Source organism: Giraffa tippelskirchi, chromosome 13 (assembly GCF_054371585.1).
Source record: "Giraffa tippelskirchi isolate mGirTip1 chromosome 13, T2T-mGirTip1v1.2.pri, whole genome shotgun sequence".
NCBI classification, from domain to species: Eukaryota; Metazoa; Chordata; class Mammalia; order Artiodactyla; family Giraffidae; genus Giraffa; species Giraffa tippelskirchi.
Genome location: NC_137287.1, coordinates 25,148,365 through 25,173,955, shown reverse-complemented (window position 1 = coordinate 25,173,955; position 25,591 = coordinate 25,148,365). Strand labels below are relative to the sequence as shown.

Here is a 25,591-nt window from a genome sequence, read left to right as displayed (position 1 = left end):
CCTGTATGTTTACTGAATGAATTTAAACCTTTTAGTTCATTCTGTTCTTAAAGAGCACCTTGTGCAATATGCTCAGTTGCTAAATCATCTCCCAACTCTTTGGGACTCCATGGACTGTAGCCCACCAGGCTCCTGTGTCTATGGGGCTTCCCAGGCAAGAATGGGTCACCATTTCCTCCTCCAAGGGATCTTCCCAACCCAGGGATCGCTTCTCCACCATCTCCTGCATTTGCAGGCAGATTCTTTACCACTGTGCCTCCTGGGAAATCCAAAGAGCAGCTTTCAGCAGTGGAGTGATCACCCAGGGTAGTTCATTAGCTGGGTACGTAAATCCAATCATGGAAACACTATATTGGTTAAGCTATAAAGAAAGGACACAAGGAGGGATTCCAGCTTTATTTATTTATTCCCCTTTTAACAAAGTAGAAGAAATAATACAGGATTAAAACTGCAAAAGTAGTTAACTGGTAGAACACACATACACACAAAAAATCTGGATAGGAAGACAAGCTTATATACAATGAGGAAACATGTAAATTATGGTAGTTTGTAGGCTGTATACAAAACATTAAAAAAAAAAAAGTCAAACATGCTACACGGTGCCACTGTTTACAGCAATATTGAAGGGGAGAAAATAACACTAATTTAGGGACTGATATACCACAAGGTCCAGGTTTCACAGCATCAGTGCAATAAATTCACAAAACTATATTACAGCTACTTAATCAGTTTAAGAATTGTTCCCAAATATGTCACATTTCCAGCCCTCAGGTCCATTCCTACAGATTTCAACTACTCCATCTATGGGGACCAAAAGCAGCCAGTGTTACCATGAAAGGAGACTCTTGAGACTTATCTTTAAGGGCTTATTCTGGTCTTGAAAAATTAGTAGGATAAGGCTATTTTCTACTGAAATGAATCTTGACTCAACACAGGAAGACTTTTGTCCTCTATTGGCCGGTCTTGGAGTGAAGATCATAGACATGACTCTTAACCTATTATGGACATTAGTTCCAATTAACTGAGAATCTGAAATTTTAAAGTCCTAAATACCAACTTGTGTAAGCCTGCTACTAAAAAGCCTTTAAAGACGTACTAACTTCAAGTGCAAGGGAACAAGAGTTCTAAAAGTTTCTGTCAGATTTCCTATTTGGGAGGAAGGATCAATGTTTCCTACAAACTGCTCAATTCTGCACAAGGGAGAAAACACATGCTAAGGCATGGAATTAGTTTCATCTTATTCCATGAGGTTCTTCTCCCACACTATTGAAACAGAATGAAGAATGAATCTTAATTGGTCTCTTCATCAGAAGTGGTAAACTTGGTCTCTATATTCATGAAGCCAGTTTTTTAAGCAGACCATAGAACCAGCTTCCTGAAGCCACAGACCACTATCCTGTATCCAGCTAAAAAAAAAGATCAACTTGAACAGTTATCCCGAGTCACTGTTAACTGTACTAAAGGGTGAAGTTCACCACTATGTTATTTTAAAAGTAAGAGTTCAGTTAACCCTGGGTGACAAAAAACCAAGATGAGGAACTGAAGAAAGAGTTGTCCATATAAGGCCAGCTGATAAGAACACACCCATGAAGACACTGGGCATAAAGCCTTACTTGGCAAGTCAGAATTTCTACTAAGGGCAGAGTGAGGGACAGCAGAGAGCTACTTCTGTAACATTTTAGTATCCAAACAGCATAACAGACACTGTTCCCAAGGACAATGTATACTCCATTAATCACACTGAATAAAGCAAATGCTTTATTCATTTTTCTTTTCTTTTTGTTTGAGAAGCTTGTTTATCTCTCTTTTGGCCATTCCAATGTACTTCGAAATGATTCCATGTTGGTTCAGTCCAGGAAGCAAAAGAAAGAAAGTCACTTAAAAAAAAAAAAAAAGTTACAGAGGCAGCAATTAACTTTGTAAAAGACTACTACATTTTACAGAAGCTAGTTCCTCAGACTAAGACACACTCTAATGGGAGGAAGCAACATGATATCCTTTATTCCTGTTGGTATTTATCCCCAGAAGCTTCTGCTCTCATACCTCCCCACCTCAGGTAACACACACTGCCTATTTTTACCTCATGCACAATACTTTCTACCTTGGTTATCAGTGCTGTGTCTTTCTTCTGATAAGACCACAAACATTGAAAACAAGGACCCAGCTTTTAGTCGTCTTTCTGTGCTCACACAGTTCCTTAATCACTGCCTGCAACTAACGCACTGAGCAGGAACACATGTTTACTAAATTCCAGTTAAACTGGCCAGGACGTGCCTGCAGTCCTTCCCCAGAGACTTACCTATCAGGTAGGTGAGAAGGAGGTTGTGGACTTGCTGTCCCACCCAAGCAACCGCAGCAAGAGAAATGATCATGGTCATGAAGTACTAATAATGAAAATAACAAGAATTAATCAACTCCTAGGAACAGACTAAGAACTGACACTTTAGGAGGTTGTTTCAAAGGTTGGAAAATAACTTCAGTTTTTATTCTCACTTTTCTTTAAAAATATTTAGCATCTATATATTATATAAAACCTACAGAAAACTCCCTAGGTCTATTGTACAGAATTTAGATACATTCTCTTCTAGAATAACTGTAATTCTATATGTACATTAAGTAGTTCATAATATAAATTACACTTCTTTCGCAATTGATAACTTCACACAGTAACCTCAAGTGAAACTAAAAGAAAAGTATGTATCTTTTTTATTTATTTCAGTAAGTAAAAAGAACCAGAAAAAATTCACTCTACAATGAAAAATTAAATGCAAAATGTAATTTTAACTTTCAGTATAACTGATACAGATAAAATATTTATGAATGTACTCAGAGGAGTTAGACCAACACATTAATGATAAACATCCAACTACAACTAGAGTAAAAAAGAAAGGCTTTAGACTACAATGAAGTAAAATCTGACACAATCTTAAAATGTAAATAAGTCAAAACCAAAACAGTACCATTTTAGGCTTTTCTTCCTTTAGTGTAAAGAGGCGTTTCCACCAGCCCACAGCTCTGCGTCGAGTTTTTACTAGATTGCTGCAAATTTCATGGAATCTTTGCTGTTGCTCAGTCGTCCTAGAAAAAGAATTTTCCTCTTTACTATAAACAAATCTAAATATTAAACAGAAGTATACCATCCTCTCAAATTTCAAAAGCTACTTTACACAGAAAATCTAAATAAGAAAACAATTCACCATTATCTTTAAAAAAAAAAAAAGAGCTCTTGAACCATTAAGACTCTTCTGGGAATTCCTTTTTGGTCCAGTGGTTAGGACTGTAAGCTCTCACTTCTGAGGGCCCAGGTGCAATCCCTGGTCAGGGAACTAAAATCCCACAGCTGTGCAGCATGGCCAAAAAGCAAACAAAAGACAGAAACGACAAAAAAAAAAAACCCCAAACTTCCTATATTATTTGGCAGATCCCAGTGAATCCTGAGTTGTGGCCACCAGAGTCCCACTATTTTGAGGAGGATGTGACATTTCTACCAAACAGTAACTGCTGGCATTCAAAACACAATACCCTCAACTGGGCTTCATACATTTGATGCCGAGGCAGCCACAAACAGTTCAAATCCAATCACAAATCATAAACAAAACAGCAATAAGAATACAAAAAGATCCTCCAAAAAAGTCCATTTTCATTTATAATGTATTCTGGGTTCTGATTTTTTTTTTTAATTTTGTCTTTGTATTGTCTTCGCTACACAGACATAATGGCTGATATAAAAAGTAAGCCCTATGCTGGGGTGTGTTGGTTTCTCTCCACTAGTCCTTGTCCTTGTAAATCTGCAGTGATAGATACAGTAGAAGGTCTTCTGTGGAGCCCTGGAACTTCTTATAAGCAGACATTCATATGCTGCCCATAGTCAAGGCTGGACTGTGGCTATGCAACAGTGTTCTTCCTTCCTCATAAAGGTCAAAAAATAAAACAGTGCCATTGATAACATACCAACTACCAAGAAACTTCCTGTGTTTACTTCTGAAATTTTTTCTCCAGGACTTAAGAATTAGCAGATTAGAATGTTATCTAGCTAATAAAATCAGGATATGAGGTTGAGTCTGTTAAATTGTTACACTGCATAGTCACAAACTTGCCCCCAAGGACTTCCTCGGTGGTTCATTGGTTAAGACTCCGAGCTCCCAAATGCAGGGGGCCCAGGTTTGATCCCTGGTCAGCAAACTAGATCCCACATGCCACAAGGAAGAGTGGGCACAGCCAAATAAATTAAAAATAAACTTTAAAAATTAATTAAAAAAAAAAAAAAACTTGGCTCCCAAACAGCAGCGTAATTCATTACTGCACATGAAAAACAATTCAGAGGACATTTCCTAACACTAACCATTGTGATATGATAGAAACATGTTTATACAAACAAACATGCTTACTAATCCCATCATTTAAGCAATTCCTACATTTAAAATTATTTTTATAATTTTTTATTATCAGGAGAACAAAAAACTATAGACACAAGTAGATTACCAATCAAATTAAAATAAACAACCAAGGGACAAAAACACCTAGAAAAAAAAAATCCCACTCCTCTATCTAGTTTTTTTCACTATTTGGATCAAAAATGAAAATCCAACATTCCAGAGGAAAGTTAAGCACTACTTTAATAGGATCCAAAGCCACTTAACCTTATCTTGGGAACCCATAAGTAACTCGTTCAAAGAATGGTATAAATGAAATAAACAACCCACTTCTGTATAAGCTTGAATCTATTCTTAAGCACTTTTGCTAACCACTTCTGCACTGCCTCAATGTCTTAGCCTGAAACACAAGATCAACCTTAAAAATCAACATACTTCACAGCACCCAGAGGAGTGCACCTAACATAAAAGTAGACATTCAATAACAGTTGCTAAATGAACAGGCAAAAAAAAAAACTATGTTTACTGTTTTCAGTTATTCATAAGTTATTTATGAAATTAGTATTATCTTAAATATCAATGGTAAAAAATGTAGACATACTACTTTTACGGAAAGCTCATTATGAGTTCTGCAACCACTGAAAATTCACTACCGAAAAAAGCCTCACTTCAATAAAAAGGTCTAGAAAGAAAAAAGTCAGAATAAATGCTAGAGTATAAAAGAACTATGGAGATATAAGTACTGGAAATTCATGATTTATATGTGAATCACCTAAGAAATTCTTTACATCAAACAATAAGTCTAACCCCTAGCTATCTGTTAATTAAGGCAGTTCTCTGTAATTACAGCACCCTAGTCACAGTTATCAGGTTCATAAATTCTCAGAAATTTGAATGCCACATCATTATGCCACCTACCATTTATTGGAGCCAAAAATTCTAGGCGCTAGAATGGGAACAAGGTAGTCAGCCAAGCACAAAAACATAACAAAACAGGAAACACCAGATAGAACAGATGGATCTAGATAGTAGATAGTCCTGTTTTAAAAAAAAAAAAGTAACAAAGGTTAGAAAAATATGGTCTTTATTAGTGCTAGCTGAAGATGTTTATTCACTTAGTCCTATGGTTCTCAAAAGATGTTATCTGCCCTTCCTATTCTCATTTTCTCACAAGTGGTTTTCCGGAAGTTTCATGTCATGATGACATCCCAGCCATAACCGTTAATGTAAACATCAAGAGGCAAAAGCCCTTTGGGGTCCTCAACACCTTCTAGGAGTGTAAACGGTCCTAAGTTTGAGCCACAGATTTATTTCACTGCATCGGTTACAGAGTTTTACATAGTACTATGGATTCTGAAAACCAAGCAGAAGGCTCTACGAAAGGCATTTTTTTACAGATTTTAAATTACAAGACTTCAGGCACTTCCATAAATGAAACCTGAACCATTATTAGTAACAAACATAAATCTATTGTAATTTAATAGCTCACTTACAGAAAAACCAAAGAAACCACACCCATGATGGCAGGTGGAAACCAGGCTCTTTCCCATCGGAGGACTTTATCTGCCATCAGCATCACTTCTCCCCATCCTTGCAGCTGCTCTTCCAGACTTGCAGTCTCTGCAGCCTACATATGAGCAACGTTTAAAGCAATCATTTTACTAATCTTAACATTTCTGTGATTCCTAGATACCCAAGTCAGAAATCAATGGGGGGGAAATTATCATGTAATGGTCACTTTCCAAGCCCAAGCACTGGGGTTATGTAACATAATCCTGATAAGACCCCTTAAGATAGGGATAATCAGACCCATTTACAATTGAAGTGAGTTCAGAATGGTTCTTTTCCCAAAGCCATGCACTGCTAAGTGGCACTGCCCTGTGTATAAAATAAGATCACTTGAAGTTTGCTCATTTCAGGTTGTTACAATCGATCTGTTGTTTTGTCATTTCATTGATTTAACCCCCTACTTATGAATCCATGAGGAAAGCCTCTCCCTAAACAGCAGTTTCCAAAATAGCTCTTTGTGTACTGGAATCATCTATATATTGGCATCACTTGCACAACTAAGGAAAACTACTATGCTTTCATCGACTTATAAAAGGCTTATTAATATTAAGCCCAATATATCTCAATAAAATGCTCCTTACACTTATCAGGATGCTTTGGTTAGAAGTCAAATTTCTCTGCAAATCTGACAATCAGCTGCAAGTAGACTTCTCAGATGAGCTAATGTGGCAAAAAAACCTTTAAGTTGATTTTGTTTTTGTTTGGTTGTTTTTTTTCTTGCATGTAAGCTAAGTTTTGGTAGAGTGGGGAAAGAAAAAAAACTGGAAGAAATCCATGTTTCCTTAAAAGAGTACCATGTGACAGAAACTCTGTTAAATATTTTTTTTACTTACACTTTAATGATTCCTCCCAACAAGCTGAAAAGAAGGTGTCCTTACTATTCTCATTCTACAGATGAGGTAACTGAGACACAGAGGTTTACACATCTGAATTCAGAAAAGCCAAAGTCAAAGGTCTAGTTCTCCTTAAATTAAGTTCCACTGCTCTGTACAAAGAGCAGACCAGCTTGAGGCCAAGATCAGTTGTTTCAATAGCTGTTCGATCTTGGGTGTGTGTGTGTGTGGGTGTGTGTGTGTGTGCAAAGAGCAGACTAGCTCAAGGCCAAGATCAGTTGTTTCGATAGCTGTTCGATCGGGTGTGTGTGTGTGCTGGGGCTAAATATGCTAACCATAGAAAGGGGGCAGAGGTCATGCATTTTTTTTTTTAATAAATTTATTTATTTTAGTTGGGGGCTAATTACTTTACAGTAGAGGTCATGCATATTTAAAAGTCAACACAAAATGAAAATCACAATCAAAACTGCCCAGCAAAATCACTTGATTCGTTAGAAGCTGGGCTCTTGGAAAATCAAACTCCAAAATTAAACTACTGTTTCTCTTTTCACTGTGGTGGTGGTGTGCGGCTTGTCTTTCCTGGGGAAAAGGCCACGGAGAAGATTTCTCTCGCTTTTGCCTAGATCCTGTGGTGAGATTCGGGCTGAGATTATAATTGTCTGCCTTTAATACAAGCTCACTGCAGTTCCCTTCGACCCCTGCTTACTCTAAAATCGTGCTGCGACACCCCCTCCCAGACTTACAAGTTCTAGACAAACGCCAGGAACCTCCCATTGTCCTTCCAGCTGGATCCCACCTCCAGTCTCCAGCCGTGAGCTCGAAGCCTCCCTGCCGTTTTAAGCCGTGCCAGGCTCTAACAGAAACGCTCGGAAGAGCCCTTTGACCCTCCACTGCTCCCCAAGCATTAGGGTAAAGGGCGAAGGGACATTCTCGTTAAGAACAAGGAGGGGGAGACACAGGTGCGGCTGGAGTCTGGGCCCCAAAAGCGCTCGACAGGCCCCTGGCGGCCCTCTGCCACTGACTGCAACCCAGACTGGTCATAGCCCCCTTCTCCAGCTTCCTCCTCAACCCCTATTCGCAGTGAATGATCACGCGCCCTCTAAGCTCCATCGCGCACCTTCCCTGAGGGGGTGTTAGGAGTGGCCACTAGTCACGGCCAAGGAGAGGTTAACCAAGAAGCCGAAAGAGCAAGCGTCGTCGCCTACACCTGGGAAGGGAGAAGGGGGCCGGGCCCGCCGCGGGTGATAAGAACAAGGCCGCAGCGCAGTCCCACGGAGCACACCGAAGTCCGGAGGCTCCGCTCGGTCCTCTGGCAACTAGGCGCTGGGACTCACCAACAGATTGGTGCTGCGATTATCTCCTTCCGCCATAGTTCTCGAGGTACCGCCTCAGCGAGCACAGGACGCAACGAAACAAGGTCCTCCACCGACTCCCTCACCGCACCCCTAACGCGAGGGTACGCCCCGCAGCCCGCTTATATAGGCCGGCTGCCTTTCCCGACAGACCCTGCGAAGCTCGCTCCTCATTGGGCAAATCGAGATCAAGCTTGAGCAGGCCGGACCAACCGCTGCCCAGCGCATGACTTGAAACCGAGGTCAAAGGAGAGTGAGACTAGCCGGGGCCCAGGGGGCGGAGTCATGGGACGGCCAATCAGCGCCAGCAGGTGGGCGACGCCCCGCCCAGGCCTCACCGAAGCGGTTCAACTGCCGCTGCCGGGGGCCTGGCCTGGCTTCAGTATTCCCAAGGCGGGCCGCCAGGTGGCTCTCGGACGATCTTCCAGGGGACTTCAAAGCAGCTAAGCACCCTCTCTGGAATTGAGTCTCTAAGGAAATATGCCACGCAGTATCAGGCGCAGGGCAGAGATGGGCCTGTGACAGTAACCTCCTTAAGGGGTCGGGCTGGGATCTTCTACCAGATCCAGCGGGTGGCCCTGGGCCTGGCTGTGCCCCTAGATGGCCGCGCATTTCTTCTAATCCCTGCTCTGGCAGCCCTCGTCAGGCTACTGAGCAGTTTAGCCTAGATATGTGACTCGGAGACTCGTGCCCATCTCATGAGCTTTGCAGACAAGGGAAAAGGGCATAAGTAGATTTTCTGCAATTTTTCCTTGCCTACTCATTAGGAATAAGGCCTTAGATGGAGGGGCGGGGGGCGGCAGAGAGGGTGTGGACATCTGGGCATAGTTTGAGAGCTTGTGAAAAATGCACCACTTTATAAAACTGGTTTATTTTAATGGGTTTTTTGGGGAAGTTCTTTGTAGAACACTTCACTTGAAACTCCATGATCCCCCTCCAAAAAGGGGCTCGTTTTGACAGATCCTTTCATATAAGGAAAGATGTAAACCCTCTTATGAGTGGAGTTCATTGCAATTTAAGAACTAGATGATCGATGTGAGACACATTTTCTTTCCAGGATTTAAAAATGCATTAACGTTTTCATTACTCAACACAAACAAAATAATGCCAAATGTTGACCTGGTCAGATGATTCAGAAAAACATGCCATAGCTTTCAACTTCCAGTCGTTTACCCTTTTATAGTCATCTATATTATGCCATCAAGTTTATTTTAAAAACGTTCCTTAAATAACTATCGGGTTCATAAAGAGTTCAAGGAAGGCATAAAGAAATGTGAGCCAACACTGCTACAGACCACATGCTGCCCCTAAGAAAACTTGGGGGGCAGAAGCATTGTGAGTATCATAAAAAGGTATGAAATTTGCCATTGAACTTCGAAAAAAATTAGGCATCAGATCAGGTATAAACGCTGTGGGGCAGAGCAGGGTGGGGGGCTTTGTAAGGGAAGGCGACTTTTCAATCAAGCGCCGCTTTGGGAGACGTTGGAGGAAAAAAGTTTATGTAGGGAAAATGCAGCCAATTGGTATACCTCATTTTGGGAGACTTTATAAAGTTATGAACTGTGAGGAGCAGGCCCTCCTCAACCGAGTCAAAAAATAAAAAGATCCCAATCAGCAGCCACGTAATTAGTGAATATATAGAGCACTGAGTGCACAATCTTGCTACAGGCCCAGTAATATCCTCTTCCAAAGGAGAGGTGTGGGGTCATTAGACTTTAAAACCTACCCTTTGGGAAATCAGTTTTTGTTACAGAACGTACCTTATTTTCACCCAAGTTCTCTAAGTACAACTTCAGAAGAAAGACTTCACACATCAGCTTGTGAAATTGAAGTAGGTGAAAAAAACTAAAGAAACTGATTTAAAACAGCACAAGTTCTCCACAGTTCCTTGTTATTCAAGGAACATGTTCCCAGACTTACTTACAACTTAACAGCCTAAGTCACTGAAATAAGGTCCTTACCTAAATTTCCAATCGTCCTAATGACTAAAAATCCCACCCCGCACTTGGTATAGCTTCCTTTGGAGTTTTGGTTGGTTGGGTTGGGTTTTTTTGGTACTACAAAGGCAGGATGTGAGCTTTTGAAATGTACCAGATCACTGAACAGATCCTCCTACAGAATCTGGCAGCAACAAATGCAATCTGATTTCCAGATATTCAAACAAGCTGGATATTGTTTTCCTTCAGAGCTTTTACATACCACACACCAGGGAATATGTGTCAATAATAATCTACAGAAGTTTTTAAAGATATACAAAATGAAGCTTAATAAATTGTGCCTTAATACTAAGAACTTTTCCTTTGAAGTAAAATTTCCACTTCTATTAAAAAATATTAGAACATGTAAAATACATTTTTTTAGAATCAGGTTTTTAAACTTTTGAAGATATTAATGCTTTAAAAAAGCTATCCATACTCCAAAATTAAGTTTTCTGGAAACTGCTTCAACAAATTCAGAGCTTACATGCTACGTCTTTTAAGACTTTATTTTCTGAAAAACAGGTATTTCATACAATCTTTGCCATGTTAATGCAAATATGCACAAAGTAGGCCATGTACTTTTGTTTTCCAAAAGATGCATTATGAGCATTTTCAGGAAGCTGGTGTGATTTATTCAACTTTTAATCTTAAATACAATCACAAAATTATATCCATCAGGAGGCATGGATCCTTTTGTACAGAGAAGCCACTTTATTTATACAATGTTACTAGAACAAGGAAGATTCAGTTCAACTCAATTTGCTCTTATATAATAAGGGTAAAGTAAATTAACAAGTGAAGTATGATGTTGCCATTGACATTACAGGTGGAAATACAAGGAAAATTTAAACCAGAAAATAAAAGAACTTTAAGCAGGAGCTGAAACTTGGACTGTCGAGGGGAAAAAAAAAAAGCCTGTTTTGAAAGACATACATTCTGCAAGTCTGCATTTCAGAACATTCAGTTAAGTTTATCATCTTCCAAAGTCAAGCTAATTTTATGACACTTTTACAATAGCACAACAAACAGCTTTTTCCCTAGTAAGCCCAAATTCCCATGGAAAGCAAGAGGCTAAATGGTTCATGTTGTACAACTAACCACTGAACCTATAAAGCTTCTCTCAATTGCAGTTCATTTGCCCTTTTGTAAAAAGAGATGGTGATATTGTTACCCAGGCCTTAAAAAAAGCAGGAAAAGTGCAACAAACCCTTCTGGGTTCATAATACAGTGGATTTCCTTCCTCAGTGTCTGGAAAATTTATAATGCTAGTTTTTCCCCATAGGAGGAATCTTTCTAACACAACCCAAATAGTGAAAAAAATCTGCCTTCTTTAAGCGACCCTTATATTAACATAGTCTACCTCCTAGAGTTAAGAGGGGAAAAGTCCTAGCTCTAAATTACTGGCATTTTACAAGCTCAAGATACAGAATGGAAGGTCATTGGTTTTCATATATATCTGGTTTTAGGTAAAACAAAGGTACTTCAATGTGCTAACAGAAAAACATTCACTGATTTTTTTATGTATATGAACAGAAGCTAACAAGCTAATTGTAGGCGCCTTCTTTAATATGAAAAGAACTGGGAGAAAAGAAGAACCAGCTCCTTTGATTTTAGTACTGCCAAAACAAGTAAGCCCCCAGAGTAATTACAAATATGTAGAGGAAAATAGGCCAGGAAGACTTTTCAATTCAAAGTACTGCCTATATCACAACAGATTTAAAAGGACCTAAGATTGCACATCAACTCTAATATTTGGCTGTACTTGCATTGCCCTGCTTGGAATTTTTTTAATGGCTCTTTCCTTAAATTTCACACATCAGAACAATCACAATTAAAAACAAAAACAATGCAGATAACACCAAACACTGGACATTAAGAACACTACATATGACACTTAGATAATAGAGGCAAGTGTTAAGGGCAGAAGTGATGGAAGTTTTTCTTTGTATTACAAACCCTCAACCCTGAACCTGGGGTTTGGGCTCCAAAAGAGCAATTTAGGGGAGCAGATCAAGAGCTTGATTATCAGTTCTCACACAGAAACTTCACATATCTCAAACAACTCACAAGTGTCAGACACAAAAGAATCATCTAGCAAACTATGTGAAGAACACATGACCAGAAATAATGAGATACTGCAAGACACACCAAAGAAACAGAGTAAAAGAGAAATACAGACAGCTCCATAGACTGCTAAGCCTCCACAACTTTATAGAGAAATCAACTAAAATTCAGGCAATTCTAGAAAATTAAAGACAGCAAAACACTTCTGATAAACTTCAATTTCCAAGGGTACTTCAAACTGTAGAAGTTGTAAGTTATTCTGTACCCCCTGAATCTTAAGGGAGGGGAGCACAAGAGAGTGAGAGTGCAGAAGTAGGGGTGAGGAAGGTGGGAGAGGGGATGGGGGACAGGAGAAGGGAGGGAGGAGCAGACCCCTGGTTTTCCACAGGTATTTCTGTATTATCAAAACTGTATGACTTCATAATCACAGCACTCTGAGCTTCACATTTTACAAGATAATCACCAAAATATAGACCTGTCTTCTGAATCTGCTGTATGACCAAAGCCTTTTACTGCTGATTAAATCTCTTAACTGTAGATTTCTCTTATAACAGTTCAAAATGACAAGGCTACTTATCAAATGACTTCCCCAGAAGCAGCCAAAGAGTACAGACTGAGGTCTTGTTGTCCAGAATGCAGCAAAGAGCAAGCTTTGAAGTCATCAATCACTCATATCTGCCCTACAACCAAACATGTATATGTCACACTATTCTCTGAGGGATCATTTTAAAATAAAAGTGATGGATAATTTAGCAGAGGCACATGTTTTTTTATGTAAAGCTGTTTTGTTTTCACTAGGATAAGGTGCCAAGTACCTCTGAAGCCTGAAATTCACAGGCAATAAAATTCACCTATTTCATTTTTCTTCTTTACCAAAGAAGAAGCAATTTCTGATTACTGTCTATAGGGACAAACTAGTGTGAACTGGTTTTATCACTGTAATAAAAGTTTTTCCTTGTGACAAAAAATGTTGCTGAAAGACTAAATCTTGAAACAGTAGAGGTAATCAAGTGATGAGCGCAACAGCCTCTAGGAAATAAAGCAGTGTGCAAAACACAATATGGCATTATTATTCCAATAGGTTGTTTTGATTGTGAAAATAAAGTTCAAAATAAATGAAGAAAATAAAATTTGATGCACTAGGTTCCTTAACTTGCTATTAGACACATGGGTATTCAAAAATATCACCTTTCTTATAATACCTGTCAAAGTATTAAAAGAGCACTGATACTGAAATGCATTCTCCCATGAGTATTTAAAGATTACAGATTAATGTGGCAATCAGAATACAGGAAAGGCCAGAACTATGTGAAATTTTTCCTTAATTCCTTTCAAGTTTGTCTGTGAAGACTGGCAATTAGAAAGTGATCATAGCCCTAATCTCTAAACTGCAGGAAAAATGTACTCAACCAAGATTTTAATCCTCTTCTACTCTGTGTTGATACGTGATTTTAGGAATCTATTCTAGTCTGGATTTCTATTTTGGATCAACAATTGAGCTTAAACAGTCAGTACTGAGATGCAATGCTAAATTTAAGGAAACCTTGATCATGAATTCACTACTGAACTATTAAAACTGTGCAAAAATTAAAGTACTTCACACACTAATAATGGAACTTAATGAAAGATGTTGGTGGTTCTTACTTTTTGCTGATGTTTCATGTATATGTCCTAAAAGGCCAGGTAAAACTAAAGTTTTCAAATGAGAAAACTGAATTAAAAAAAACATTTCACTCTACCTCCACCAGAACATCACTTTATTGTTAATCTGTCATCAACAATGTAAAACTCTAATAGGTACTCTATCCTGGTTTTTAAAAAGGTAAAAGATTACATTGGATTAGCTACTTTCTATGAAGAAACTACAGCAATCACAGAAGAGGGAAAATTTGAATGACCTCCCAAAAATGTACACTATAAGCAAAGGGGAGTGTACATTAAATCAAATGTCTGTTAGATTCATTACTTTTGAATGCACAGTGACAATTCTGGAAACTGTACATGATAGAATCACAGAAATGACTTAAATAACCAGAATTACATTTTGTATGTGATCATCACACCTTTAAACAATCCTTGCATTTTCCATGTTATCAGTGGTTTTGGAAAATTTTCTGTTTATCACTCCAAATATAAGTTGTTAACAGCATCGAGATGAAGTATATGAAATATAAGGATTGAAATAAAAGTGAATGTGAAAGATGGCTAATCTTCTAGATCAGGTAAAGGGGGAAATGGGCAGATGGTGGGGGATGGGGAGGACGACGATGGGGTGGGTTTTTTTCCCTTCATTTCAGAAGTAAGTTCTTCCAATGTAGTGTATCTGTTACATAGCTCTCCTTCTTCAGTCCATTTCTGAAATTCATATCGCATAGCCTTTTTTTGTACTTATGGTCAACCCGACCAGTACTGTTGCTAAGCAACAAGTGTTATGCAAGAATCTGAATGCATCAAATCTTCCTTGGCTGTGATTTCTTCGCGGCCCCAGTTTCCTCTGTTTCTGAGCGGGGTTTTTTTCCTGGATTGTACACACGGGGTCAGGTGGAATGGAGTTCCAAATCACTGTGCTCCGCGGCATCCCGATCTCTTTCTGCAGCTAACCTCCTGACACGTCTGCAGCTGTTCTGTGGCAGAAAGACAATCTCCGTGTTCAGGCGGTGAGCTTGCTTGCTTTCTTTCACCCTTGACCCTGGGGTTGCAGGCCATGGTGTTGGGCGTATCCCTGAGTGCAGCTGTCCTGCAGGATTCACTTCCCTAGCGCACCGAGATTTCCTAGGTTTCCTCAGAGTAAGCCCCCAGTTGCATCACCACCGACTGTGGTGTGGCTTTGGATGCCTGAGGCTGAGTTGATTCTGGTGGATGTCTGACCTCGCTTAACCAGACTCATCTACTGTCATGCCATTCATACCCAGGCTGTCCAACCTTCATACAGCTGAGCCAAGTTATCTAGATTAGTTGCTTCCTTAATGACATAGTCAACCTGTAGAAATGGGCAGGATAGAATTTAAAGCCATTTAAAACTTGAAAGGGCATGATTCATATCTGATTTACATGAACTGTTTAAGTTTCTAATCACCCAAATTAATTACCCAAAGATGTGCAGTTGTCATGGTGGGAAGAAGTTAAACAAACTGAGCTTCCCTCCGAATTCTGTAACTTACAAATGTGTGTCCTGGGAAAGTCACAATCCCCTTTGAGCCTTACAAATCCTTAGATGGAAGAGAGTGCCACTGACCCCAGAGGTGTTCTTGGGTTTAAACATGTGAATTCACTGGACAAATGCTTAGGTGAATTGAAAAGTGCCCAGCAGTTTCTGGAACACAGTTTGATACTCAGCAAACACCTGCTGATTCTGACTCAGCTAAATATTCTTTTATAGTAAGAGATATGATCATTTCTCTTATCCAGAGCATCAATCAGGGTCCAATTATATAGTATATGCTCACTATATGGCTGCTGAATTATAACCTACAACAGTTGTGTGCAAAGAACTCTGTACTTACCTTACTCCTGTGAGCCACTTAACATTTTTTTATATAAAACTTAACTATCAGAATAAAAAGCACAATAGCTAAGCATCCTTCAGAAAAAATGGACAGAGACCTAAGATGCAGTCATGAAAGCACACAACCCATTAACCTACCAGAAAGTTTCTGAAGCAAAGATACCCCTAGACCCAGAACACTGTCCAGGGTTTTTGACAAATTTGACACCCTCTCTAAAGAATGACTCTTAACCAAGAAGAGCTGAAGCTCAGATCCAATATAGAGATCTAACAGTGTTTAAAATAAAAAAAAAACTTTCTTGCTAACGTGAATTGTGGATGCCAAACCATTAGAAAATAGGATATTCACAAGTCTCAGATTTCTACCCCACAGAAAAAAAAGGCAAATGTGTAATGGAGAATTCAGGAGAACATTACCCTTGACCAAGTGCTCTAACTTAATAACAAAGATGGCACAAACAGACACACATTCAATGAGGTAAAATTCTAAGAACACATCACTGGCAAAGTAGTCTTGCCAAAAATGCTATGATATAAAGAAAATATCAGACATATAAAGTGAGGCACATTCTGCAAACCAAGTGGTCTGGACGTATCAAAAATATAAATGTCATAAAAGAAGAGGCTCAGGAACTGTTCTAGACATTAAAAGGAAATTAAAACTGGGACACATATATGAACTTCAGGATAAGCTTTGACTAAATCCTGTATGGGTGGGGGTGGGGATTAAAGAGATGGGTGGCTAAGTAAAAAAGGATATCTGAAGATAACTGGAGAAACCTACATATGGACTCAATCATGGATAGCAGTCAATGTTAACACCAGTGTTAAGTTTTCTGAGTTGGTAATTTTATAATTATATCATAGCTATATATTATTACAATGTTTTGTTTGGGAGACAAAGTATTTAGGCATGAAGTGTTACACAGAAAGATTAGGCAAATTAAGAAAATATTAAGAACTGATCTGCCAATTCTAGGCAAGGAATATATAATACATGAGCATTCCTATAACATTTCTGAAGGTTTGAAACTTTTCAAAATAAACAGCTGTGGGCAAAAGAATTCATTCTTGAATTTATATATACAATTTTAATAATATTAATGATAAAATTTCAAGAGTAATAACTTCAGACCAACTGACACCCAGGAACACTTCACAGATTACTTATTTATAGATACTATTGACACCCAAAGTGTCATCCTCATTTCATTAGAAACCTTCACATAGCTCTAACACACAAACTAACAGTCTTCTGTTGGAAGAGAAAGAGTCAAGCAACACCTCAAATTTTGGTTAAAAGAGGACTGGGGAGAAAGGAAAGTGTTAACAGGCTAGAGTCAGAGTTGACAATCTAGGAGCTGTGTTATTCAAAATCTTCTGAAGCCTGAAAATAGATTTAAATTCCTTATTTCTCGATATGCCACCAAAGATGGGGGTGAGGGAATCTTTAAACCTATACTGCTTCAGCAGCATTAAAATGTGTAGCTCAAGTTTAAAAGATGGTCACCTGTTCAGCAACTGACATCCTCCTATTCGGATCAACATCTCGGCCTTCTAGCTTGGCTTTCACTCTCTTCCACACGCTCACCGCATATGAGTTTCTCTCCTGCACAGCTATGAAGTAATAGAGACATGTATAAGTCAAGCCACCACTTTGTATTAATATTTAAGGTGTCCTTATTTCAACTAATTACCTTTTCCAGTCTTAGGGTCTCTGACGGCCTTTTTAGGACTACAAGCAACACTCTTGCCAGCTCCCGGAACGGTGCTTGGTGGAGTATCTGCTGATGTAGCTAGATTTTTCTGAATCAGCTTTCTAGCATTCTGTGACATGACATCAGGCTGAGTCTTCTGGCCAGTGTTGCTTCGGACTGCTACAGAGAGAAAGTTGGTAGCTCAATGTACACGTAAACAGGAAACCGGGGAGCAGGGCAGTTCTGTTCCAATCATCAATGCAAATGGACAACCCTGATACTAGATGTGATATTACAACCTTAAAGTCCTCTTGCCTTAAAATAAAAGCTCTTCACCTAAAAACACAGTTTAGTTTAAACAGCTAGATGTGGTAAAAGGCAAGGAAAGTTACATTCACAGAATGATACAATTTGTATACATGTGTGCATGCACACAGAGAAGTCAACACATACACAGTGGTTTTTATCTCTAATTGGAATGGAACTACTGATTTTTCTATTAATTAATTTTCTGTATTTCCCTAACATATATTTTATAATCATAGACAGTATTTGAACACACAGTATTTTTACTAACATAAATACTTTTAAAATTAAGCCAAAATTTGTTCAGTTTGAAATATGACAGGAATTTAGGGAAACCCTTTATTTACTTACATAATTAATTTTTTATGGGAGTATAGTTGATTTACAATGTTGTGTTAGTTTCTGCTGTACAGCAAAGTGAATCAGTTATACCCACTCTTTTTTAGATTCTATTCCCATACAGGTCATTACACAGTACTGAATAGAGGTCCCTGGGCTATACAGTAGGTTCTTATTATCGATTTTATGTATAGTAGTGTGTATATGTCAACCCCAATTTTCCAATTTACCCCCTCCTTGGTAACTTAAGTTTGTTTTTTACACCTGTGACACAATTTCTGTTTTTGTAAATAGGTTTATTAGGGAAAACCTTTAAAAAGGTGATGACTATAAACATGTTTGTTGTTATTTATTTACTAAATCATGTCTGACTCTTTGGCAACCCCATGGTCTAAAGCCTGTCAGGGTCCTCTGTCCATGGGATTTCCCAGGCAAGAATATTGGAGTGTGCTGCCATTCCCTTCTCCAACGGATCTTCCTGACCCAGGGATAGAACCCATGTCTCCTGCTTCTCCTGCACTGGCAGGTAGATTCTTTACCACCTGAGCCACCAGGGAAGCCCAATAAACATATTAGACACTCTTTAACGTCTTAGCATCTACATGTAGATTATTAACAGATGAAGATACAGGTTTTTCTGAATAGAGGAGTCTTACCTGCAGCAAAGGATGGTTGATAAGTAGCAGAGGATGTTGGACTCGAACATTCATTTGTTGCATCCGTGACTAAGGGTGATGCAAAGCTCACTAAATTATTATAGACACTGAAATATAAAATAAAATGACTCATTTATGAAATGCTTCAACAAATAGCTACTTGTAAGTATGAACAAAACTGAAAAAAATATTAAATAAACAAAACTTACTTTACCAGATGTTTTGCTTACATTTTAAATTCAGGCCCGAAGGCATTCTTACCTCTGACTTTGTGTTTTCAGTTCTTTCAAGGTGGGAGTTATTTCCTGGAGCATTTCAACGTGTTCTTGACTTCGAACCTGACCCATGGCTTGGACTAATGTAAACAGCACTGTCTGAATGTTGTCTTGCCATGATTTATATTCACCTAAGAACTGCCTAACACTGTTCTCATAGGGAACATCTTCACCATCTGCCAGAGCAGCTTCTTCATCCTAGAATCAATATGTTAATGATTAACAATGATCTCTGTTTGTTTCCAAGGCAAACCATTCAATATCAAGGTAATCCAAGCCTATGCCCCAACCAGTAACGCTGAAGAAGCTGAAGTTGACCGGTTCTATGAAAACCTACAAGACCTTTTAGAACTAACACCCAAAAAAGATGTCCTTTTCATTATAGGGGACTGGAATGCAAAAGTAGGAAGTCAGGAAACACCTGGCGTAACAGGCAAATTTGGCCTTGGAGTACAGAATGAAGCAGGGCAAAGGCTAATAGAGTTTTGCCAAGAGAACGCACTGGTCATAGCCAACACCCTCTTCCAATAACACAAGACAAGACTCTACACATGGACATCACCAGATGGTAGACACCAAAATCAGACTGATTATATTCTTTGCAGCCAAAGATAGAGAAGCTCTATACAGTCAGCAAAAACAAGACCAGGAGCTGACTGTGGCTCAGATCATGAACTGCTGCTGCTGCTAAGTTGCTTCAGTCGTATCCGACTCTGTAGTCCTTATTGCCAAATTCAGACTTAAATTGAAGAAAGTAGGGAAAACCACTAGACCATTCAGGTATAACCTAAACCAAATCCCTTATGATTATACAGTTGAAGTGATAAGTAGATTTAAGGGACTAGATCTGATAGACAGAGTGCCTGATGAACTATGGACGGAGGTTCGCGACATTGTAGAGGAGACAGGGATCAAGACCATTCACAAGGAAAAGAAATGCAAAAAAGCAAAATGGCTATCTGAGGGGGCCTTACATATAGCTGTGGAAAGAAGAGAAGTGAAAAGCAAAGGAGAAAAGGAAAGATATTCCCATTTGAATGCAGAGTTTCAAAGAATAGCAAGGAGAGGTAAGAAAGCCTTCCTCAGCAATCAATGCAAAGAAATAGAGGAAAACAACAGAATGGGAAAGACTAGAGATCTCTTCAAGAAAATTAGAGATACCAAGGGAACATTTCATGCAAAGATGGGCTCAATAAAGGACAGAAATGGTATGGACCTAACAGAAGCAGAAGATATTAAGAAGAGGTGGCAAGAATACACAGAAGAACTGTACAAAAAAGATCTTCACGACCCAGATAATCATGATGGTGTGATCACTCACCTAGAGCCAGACACCTAGAATGTGAAGTCAAGTGGGCCTTAGAAAAAGCATCACTACGAACAAAGCTAGTGGAGGTGATGGTATTCCAGTTGAGCTATTTCAAATCCTGAACAATGACGCTGTGAAAGTGCTGCACTCAATATGCCAGCAAATTTGGAAAACTCAGCAGTGGCCACAGGACTGGAAAAGGTCAGTTTTCATCCCAATCCCAAACAAAGGCAATGCCAAAGAATGCTCAAACTGCCACACAATTGCACTCATCTCACACGCTAGTAAAGTAATGCTCAAAATTCTCCAAGCCAGGCTTCAGCAATACGTGAACCGTGACATTCCAGATGTTCAAGCTGGTTTTAGAAAAGGCAGAGGAACCAGAGATCAAATTGCCAACATCCGCTGGATCATCAAAAAAGAAAGTTCCAGAAAAACATCTATTTCTGCTTTATTGACTATGCCAAAGCCTTTGACTGTGTGGATCACAATAAACTGTGGAAAATTCTGAAAGAGATGGGACGATCTGACCTGTCTCTTGAGAAACCTGTATGCAGGTCAGGAAGCAACCATTAGAACTGCACATGGAACAACAGACTGGTTCCAAATAGGGAAAGGATTACATCAAGGCTGTATATTGTCACTCTGCTTATTTAACTTATATGCAGAGTAGATCATGAGAAACGCTAGGCTGGAAGAACCACAAGCTGGAATCAAGATTGCCAGGAGAAATATCAATAACCTCAGATATGCAGATGACACCACCCTTATGGCAGAAAGTGAAGAACTAAAGAGCCTCTTGATGAAAGTGAAAGAGGAGAGTGAAAAAGTTGGCTTAAAGCTCAACATTCAGAAAACTAAGATCATGGCATCTGGTCCCATCACTTCATCGGAAATAGATGGGGAAACAGTGGAAACAGTGGCAGATTTTATTTTTCTGGGCTCCAAAATCACTGCAGATGGTGACTGCAGCCATGAAATTAAAACATGCTTACTCCTTTGGAAGGAAAGTTATGACCAACCTAGACAGCATATTAAAAAGCAGAGATACTACTTTGCCAACAAAAGTCCATGTAGTCAAGGCTATGGTTTTTCCAGTGGTCATGTATGGATGTGAGAGTTGGACAGTGAAGAAAGCTGAGCACCGAAGAATTGATGCTTTTGAACTGTGGTGTTGGAGAAGACGCTTGCGAGTCCCTTGGAATGCAAGGAGATCCAACCAGTCCATCCTAAAGGAGATCAGTCCTGGGTGTTCATTGGAAGGACTGATGTTGAAGCTGAAACTCCAATACTTTGGCCACCCCATGCGAAGAGCTGACTCATTGGAAAAGACCCTAATGCTGGGAAGGATTGGGGGCAGGAGGAGAAGGGGATGACAGAGGATGAGATGGCTGGATGGCATCACCGACTCGATGGACATGAGTTTGGATAAACTCCAGGAGTTGATGAATGGACAGGGAGGCATGGCATGCTGTGATTCATGGGGTCGCAAAGAGTCAGACACGACTGAGTAACTGAACTGAATGATTAAGAAAAATGGTATTTGTTTCAGTATTACTCTTCAGACAGTCACCTTTAGGATAACAGGTAATAAGTGTTTTTTTAATATCAATGTGTTTAGTCTGCTTATAACAATTTATTAATAACTCCTTTTCAATAGGAATCTTGTTTCCAGCACAAATAAAAACTCCAACTAAAAAGAAATCCAGGAACTTCCCTGGCAGTCCAGTGGTTAACACTCCACACTTCCACTGCAGGGGTGCAGGGGGGCACGGGTTTGATCCCTGGTTGAGATCCCACAAGCCACATGATACAACCAAAAAAAAAAAAAATTCGAAAAGTAAATGATCTACTGTTTTGTGATAATAAAGCCTTTTCTGAGGACTGTTCCCTTACTATCTAGATTCTATACAATACTGGAGAGAAGAGGAAATATTTCATTTATTTTGCAGGCAAACTATATGATCTGGGTTGGGAGGCAGAAGAGAAGTGAGAGATCTAAGTACTCTGTGAGACCAAGTTCAAGTTCCAACTCATCTGTAAGTTATGTGACTTTGTATAAATCAATTTCTCTAAGCCCCAGTTTGTCTGTGTACAGAATCAGAATACTATTTACTACCTGCTTAAAAAAAAAAAAAAGTTGACAGTTGATGAAAACACAAATAAACTCTGACAAACCGGAAATATGACCTGAGAGAAATTAGGTTTTTTTTCTCATGAATAAAACTCTTTGTAATGTTATAAAAGGGAGGAGTAATTATGTGTCAATGGTATTAATCTTACCTTCGCCATTGCTTTCAGGAGATGTTTGACATCTCCAAGCTGCCGGTTATGGCCAGTGAGCACAGTCTTTATATTATCAACCAGATTCTGAATTGTTTCACAGACTGTTTCTATTTGTTGCTCTTTCTCGGTCTGAATTGCTCTCTGAGTAGACATATCCTGGGTCAGTTGTTTGTGTGCTGACAAAAGCCATTCAGAGCTGCCAATAGGATGTTCAAGAGTCGTGTCCTAAACAAAATAAGGATTTGTTTGATTTTAAGAATCAGCCAGAAAAATATAAGATTCTTTTCGTCATCATCACATCAAAAGACACTCGTAACTCAAGTTGATACAAAGAACCTCAGTTGCTGAGTCATGGAGAAAACAGTGTTTTCTTAAAAATACATTTCTTAAGAATTTAAATAAATTTTAAAAAATACTTGATAATAATTTAAACAACCTACGAAATACAAACTAAGATTTTTACTTTTCTGCATAATTATACAGGGAACAAACGCTTAAAGTTTAAAACCTAAGAAAATATATTTGGAGTAACAAAGATGACACACAGCTAGGACCCTAAAGACACTGTAAATAACTCTTTAAAATAAAACAGAGCCTCCTAATATATAGTCTAAAGCCTTCCCACAAAGTAGAAATGCTGAATTTATTAACTGGATATTCCAGCATTCATCCTCCACTAGCCCTCTGTCTGCTATCCTACTTTCAAAAGTGCATCTGAGTCATTTGCTACACACTGTCTCTCTCCTTCCCCAGGAACCCCTACTGTGATTCTACTTGTAGCTCCCAGAGTTCTTTTCACTTTTTCATTCACTGTATTATTTGTATAAGTAAGTTCCTTTGGGGATAAACGAAAGATTTAATCATCCTTGAATTCTTCATAACATCTCATATACAGTACATGCTCAGTAAATGCAGACTAGTGAATATATTAAATTGATTTTGAGAGCATATAGTTGGTCCTATTTAAATTACCCAATCTCTTCACTCCAAGAATCAAGACTTACCACCCTCTGTAATAAACGAAGCTCTAATTCAGAGACTGAACTGTTAAACTGTGATGCAAATGAACACATTTGCTGACACCGTTTGATTAGTTCAAATAAAGCAGCATCCAGGTTTAAGGCTTCTGCAGTTCTAGTTCGTAAACTTTCAAAATGAATGATATTGCTGCAGAGGAAAGTGACCTGTGAAGAGGAAAAAGAGTGGAACCATCACAATGAGGGACAAACCTGTAATTAATGAAAAAAAAATAATACTACCTATTCATTTCCAGAATTCAGGACCAGGTCCTGAAAATGTATGAATGTATGACTCTCATGGGAAACAGACCCACTTCTTATAAAAGCTGTAAACAAATTAACACTTTTGGGTTGATGTTGTCAAGTCTTAGAAGGCCAAAAAGCACCTAAGCAGAGTTAGGTAAACTCATCTTCCACATGGCTCTTTTTTAACACAGAAATTTTACTCCATAAAAAAACTGTTATCATATTCAGCTTAAATTTGTTTGTGCTATATCCAAATTCCAATCTGAAATGCTACCCCCTTCTACTCCTACATAATTTTACCATTTAGATCAGAAAACACTCACTGGTTATTTGACAATATTAAGGACATCTTTCAAGGTACAGTAACAGTATTGTGATTATGTTACTAACTAGTTCTCATCTTTATATATACATACTGAAATATTTACAGATAAAATGATATAATATTTGAGATTACCATTAAATTTAGGATAGGGAGTAAGCAGTTTAGAGAAAACAAAGTAGGACTTGAGTTGATAATTATTAAATTTTGGTAATGGATATATGGGATATGGGAATCATATTAGTTCAATGTTGTGCCTGATTATATAATCAGTTATATAATCCTGTAACTGAAAACAAGATGGCACACACAGGTACCCATACCTGACTTGCTCTTTGGCTCTCCTTAAGGACAAGATTTCTTCTTTCAGCTATTGTTGCTTCAAAATCCTGTAGTACAGGTGCCAGGGCAGGGTTGGCACCACCTGCCCATTTGAGTCGCTGTTCAATACTTGCTTCAAGTGCTGCCAGTTTCTCCTATAAAAGCCAGCAGAATCTCAGTGATTAGGACTCCACTTCCTATCTGTTGAGCATTTTATATGAATAAGAGAGATTCAAAAGAAGTAGGATGGCATAAGTAACTTAGACTTAGAAAACATCTTTAACAAACTGTCACATTTTGGAATTAATCTTGACTTCATATTGAGTATTTAAGACTAAACATATCTGAGAAGGTAAGGACTGGCTTTCAGTTTATTTTGCAGAAAGAAGTTTCATTTTCATTTCTAAATAGTCTTAAAAAAAAAACAAACCCTGTCACACCAAATTCCCATTGCACTGTATGTGCTATCTATGAAAAAGTCCATTTATATCTTTGATTGTAAAAGATGAAAATCAGATTCCCACAAATGTAAACGTTTATGAATAATAGTAAAAATCCAGCCAGATTATCACAATACAAAGGTTTTACCTAACAAAGTTGCTTCATTACGTACTCAACATTTCAAGTGGCGGAATTCCCATTCATACTCTCCCCTCCCACCCGCTCACACACACACACCTCTAGAATCAGAAAGGGCATGAGTTCAGTCTCTAAAGTGAAAACTAGCACTAATATGCTGTAGAGAAAAGGTATTTCAATCTTCAAAGTGAGCTCAAGAAAAGTTCTATTAAAAATTTTAAAAATATTACTAAAGTGATTATAATTATACTATTAAACTATAAAAACAGAAAAATGTTAGTTACTACTGAATATGAGATGTAACAATACCAGAGATGTATATAAAACCATCATCAAGACCAGTTTCTCTTTATTTAAAAAAGGAAGGCAAGATTAAATATTTTGCTGATGTGACCCAAAAAAGTCAAAAATAATGGTTTAGAAAAATGTTCTACTGCCTTTGATATCACAAAATTCCATTAACTACACCATAGAAGGAAGATAGGCCTAAGCTTCATGGATATTAATAATACGCCAAACTTTCAGAAAACAAATTTAGTATTCAAGTTTTTACCATCACCA

At 38.5% G+C, this 25,591-nt stretch overlaps 2 protein-coding genes and 2 long non-coding RNA genes across 4 annotated transcripts in view; 2 read left to right on the top strand and 2 right to left on the bottom strand.

The window, feature by feature from the left end:
• Nucleotides 1–383: 383 nt before the first annotated feature.
• Nucleotides 384–8,227, bottom strand: ARL6IP1 (ARL6 interacting reticulophagy regulator 1). Its single transcript, XM_081556406.1, has 6 exons — nt 8,110–8,227; nt 5,867–6,000; nt 5,292–5,411; nt 2,961–3,078; nt 2,300–2,384; nt 384–1,877 (listed from the first exon to the last, which is right to left on the bottom strand). Exons 1-6 carry the CDS (start codon nt 8,143–8,145, stop codon nt 1,759–1,761), a joined length of 612 nt encoding a protein of 203 aa, XP_081412532.1. The 5' UTR covers nt 8,146–8,227; the 3' UTR covers nt 384–1,758.
• A 253-nt stretch (nt 8,228–8,480) lies between these two features.
• On the top strand, nt 8,481–12,922 carry LOC145532077 (uncharacterized). Its single transcript, XR_014072967.1, has 3 exons — nt 8,481–9,462; nt 10,933–11,734; nt 12,725–12,922. It is a non-coding gene; the product is annotated as an uncharacterized LOC145532077 (long non-coding RNA).
• The window catches only part of SMG1 (SMG1 nonsense mediated mRNA decay associated PI3K related kinase), a 100,216-nt gene continuing 85,219 nt past the window's right edge, over nt 10,595–25,591 (bottom strand). Inside the window, exons 56-63 of the mRNA XM_081556405.1 lie at nt 24,454–24,606; nt 23,548–23,727; nt 22,541–22,768; nt 18,935–19,146; nt 18,674–18,780; nt 17,373–17,552; nt 17,186–17,292; nt 10,595–15,150 (exon numbers count right to left, since the gene is read on the bottom strand). Of these exons, the coding sequence (XP_081412531.1) occupies nt 15,073–15,150; nt 17,186–17,292; nt 17,373–17,552; nt 18,674–18,780; nt 18,935–19,146; nt 22,541–22,768; nt 23,548–23,727; nt 24,454–24,606 (1,245 nt within the window). The 3' untranslated portion in view covers nt 10,595–15,072. The remainder of the gene's footprint in view (nt 15,151–17,185; nt 17,293–17,372; nt 17,553–18,673; nt 18,781–18,934; nt 19,147–22,540; nt 22,769–23,547; nt 23,728–24,453; nt 24,607–25,591) is intronic.
• LOC145532078 (uncharacterized) lies at nt 20,188–22,514 on the top strand. The gene is made up of 2 exons (XR_014072968.1): nt 20,188–21,844; nt 22,210–22,514. It is a non-coding gene; the product is annotated as an uncharacterized LOC145532078 (long non-coding RNA).

What these genes read in the sequence shown, in the direction of transcription:
- ARL6IP1 (XM_081556406.1), bottom strand. Translation starts at nt 8,145, where the DNA reads ATGGCGGAAGGAGATAATCGCAGCACCAATCTGTTG. An exon ending in AGGAAGAAAAGCCTAAAATG is followed by an intron (nt 2,385 to 2,960) that starts GTACTGTTTTGG and finishes TTTCATTATTAG; the next exon opens with TACTTCATGACCATGATCAT. An exon ending in CCTTCTCACCTACCTGATAG is followed by an intron (nt 1,878 to 2,299) that starts GTAAGTCTCTGG and finishes TTTTTTTTTAAG; the next exon opens with TGACTTTCTTTCTTTTGCTT.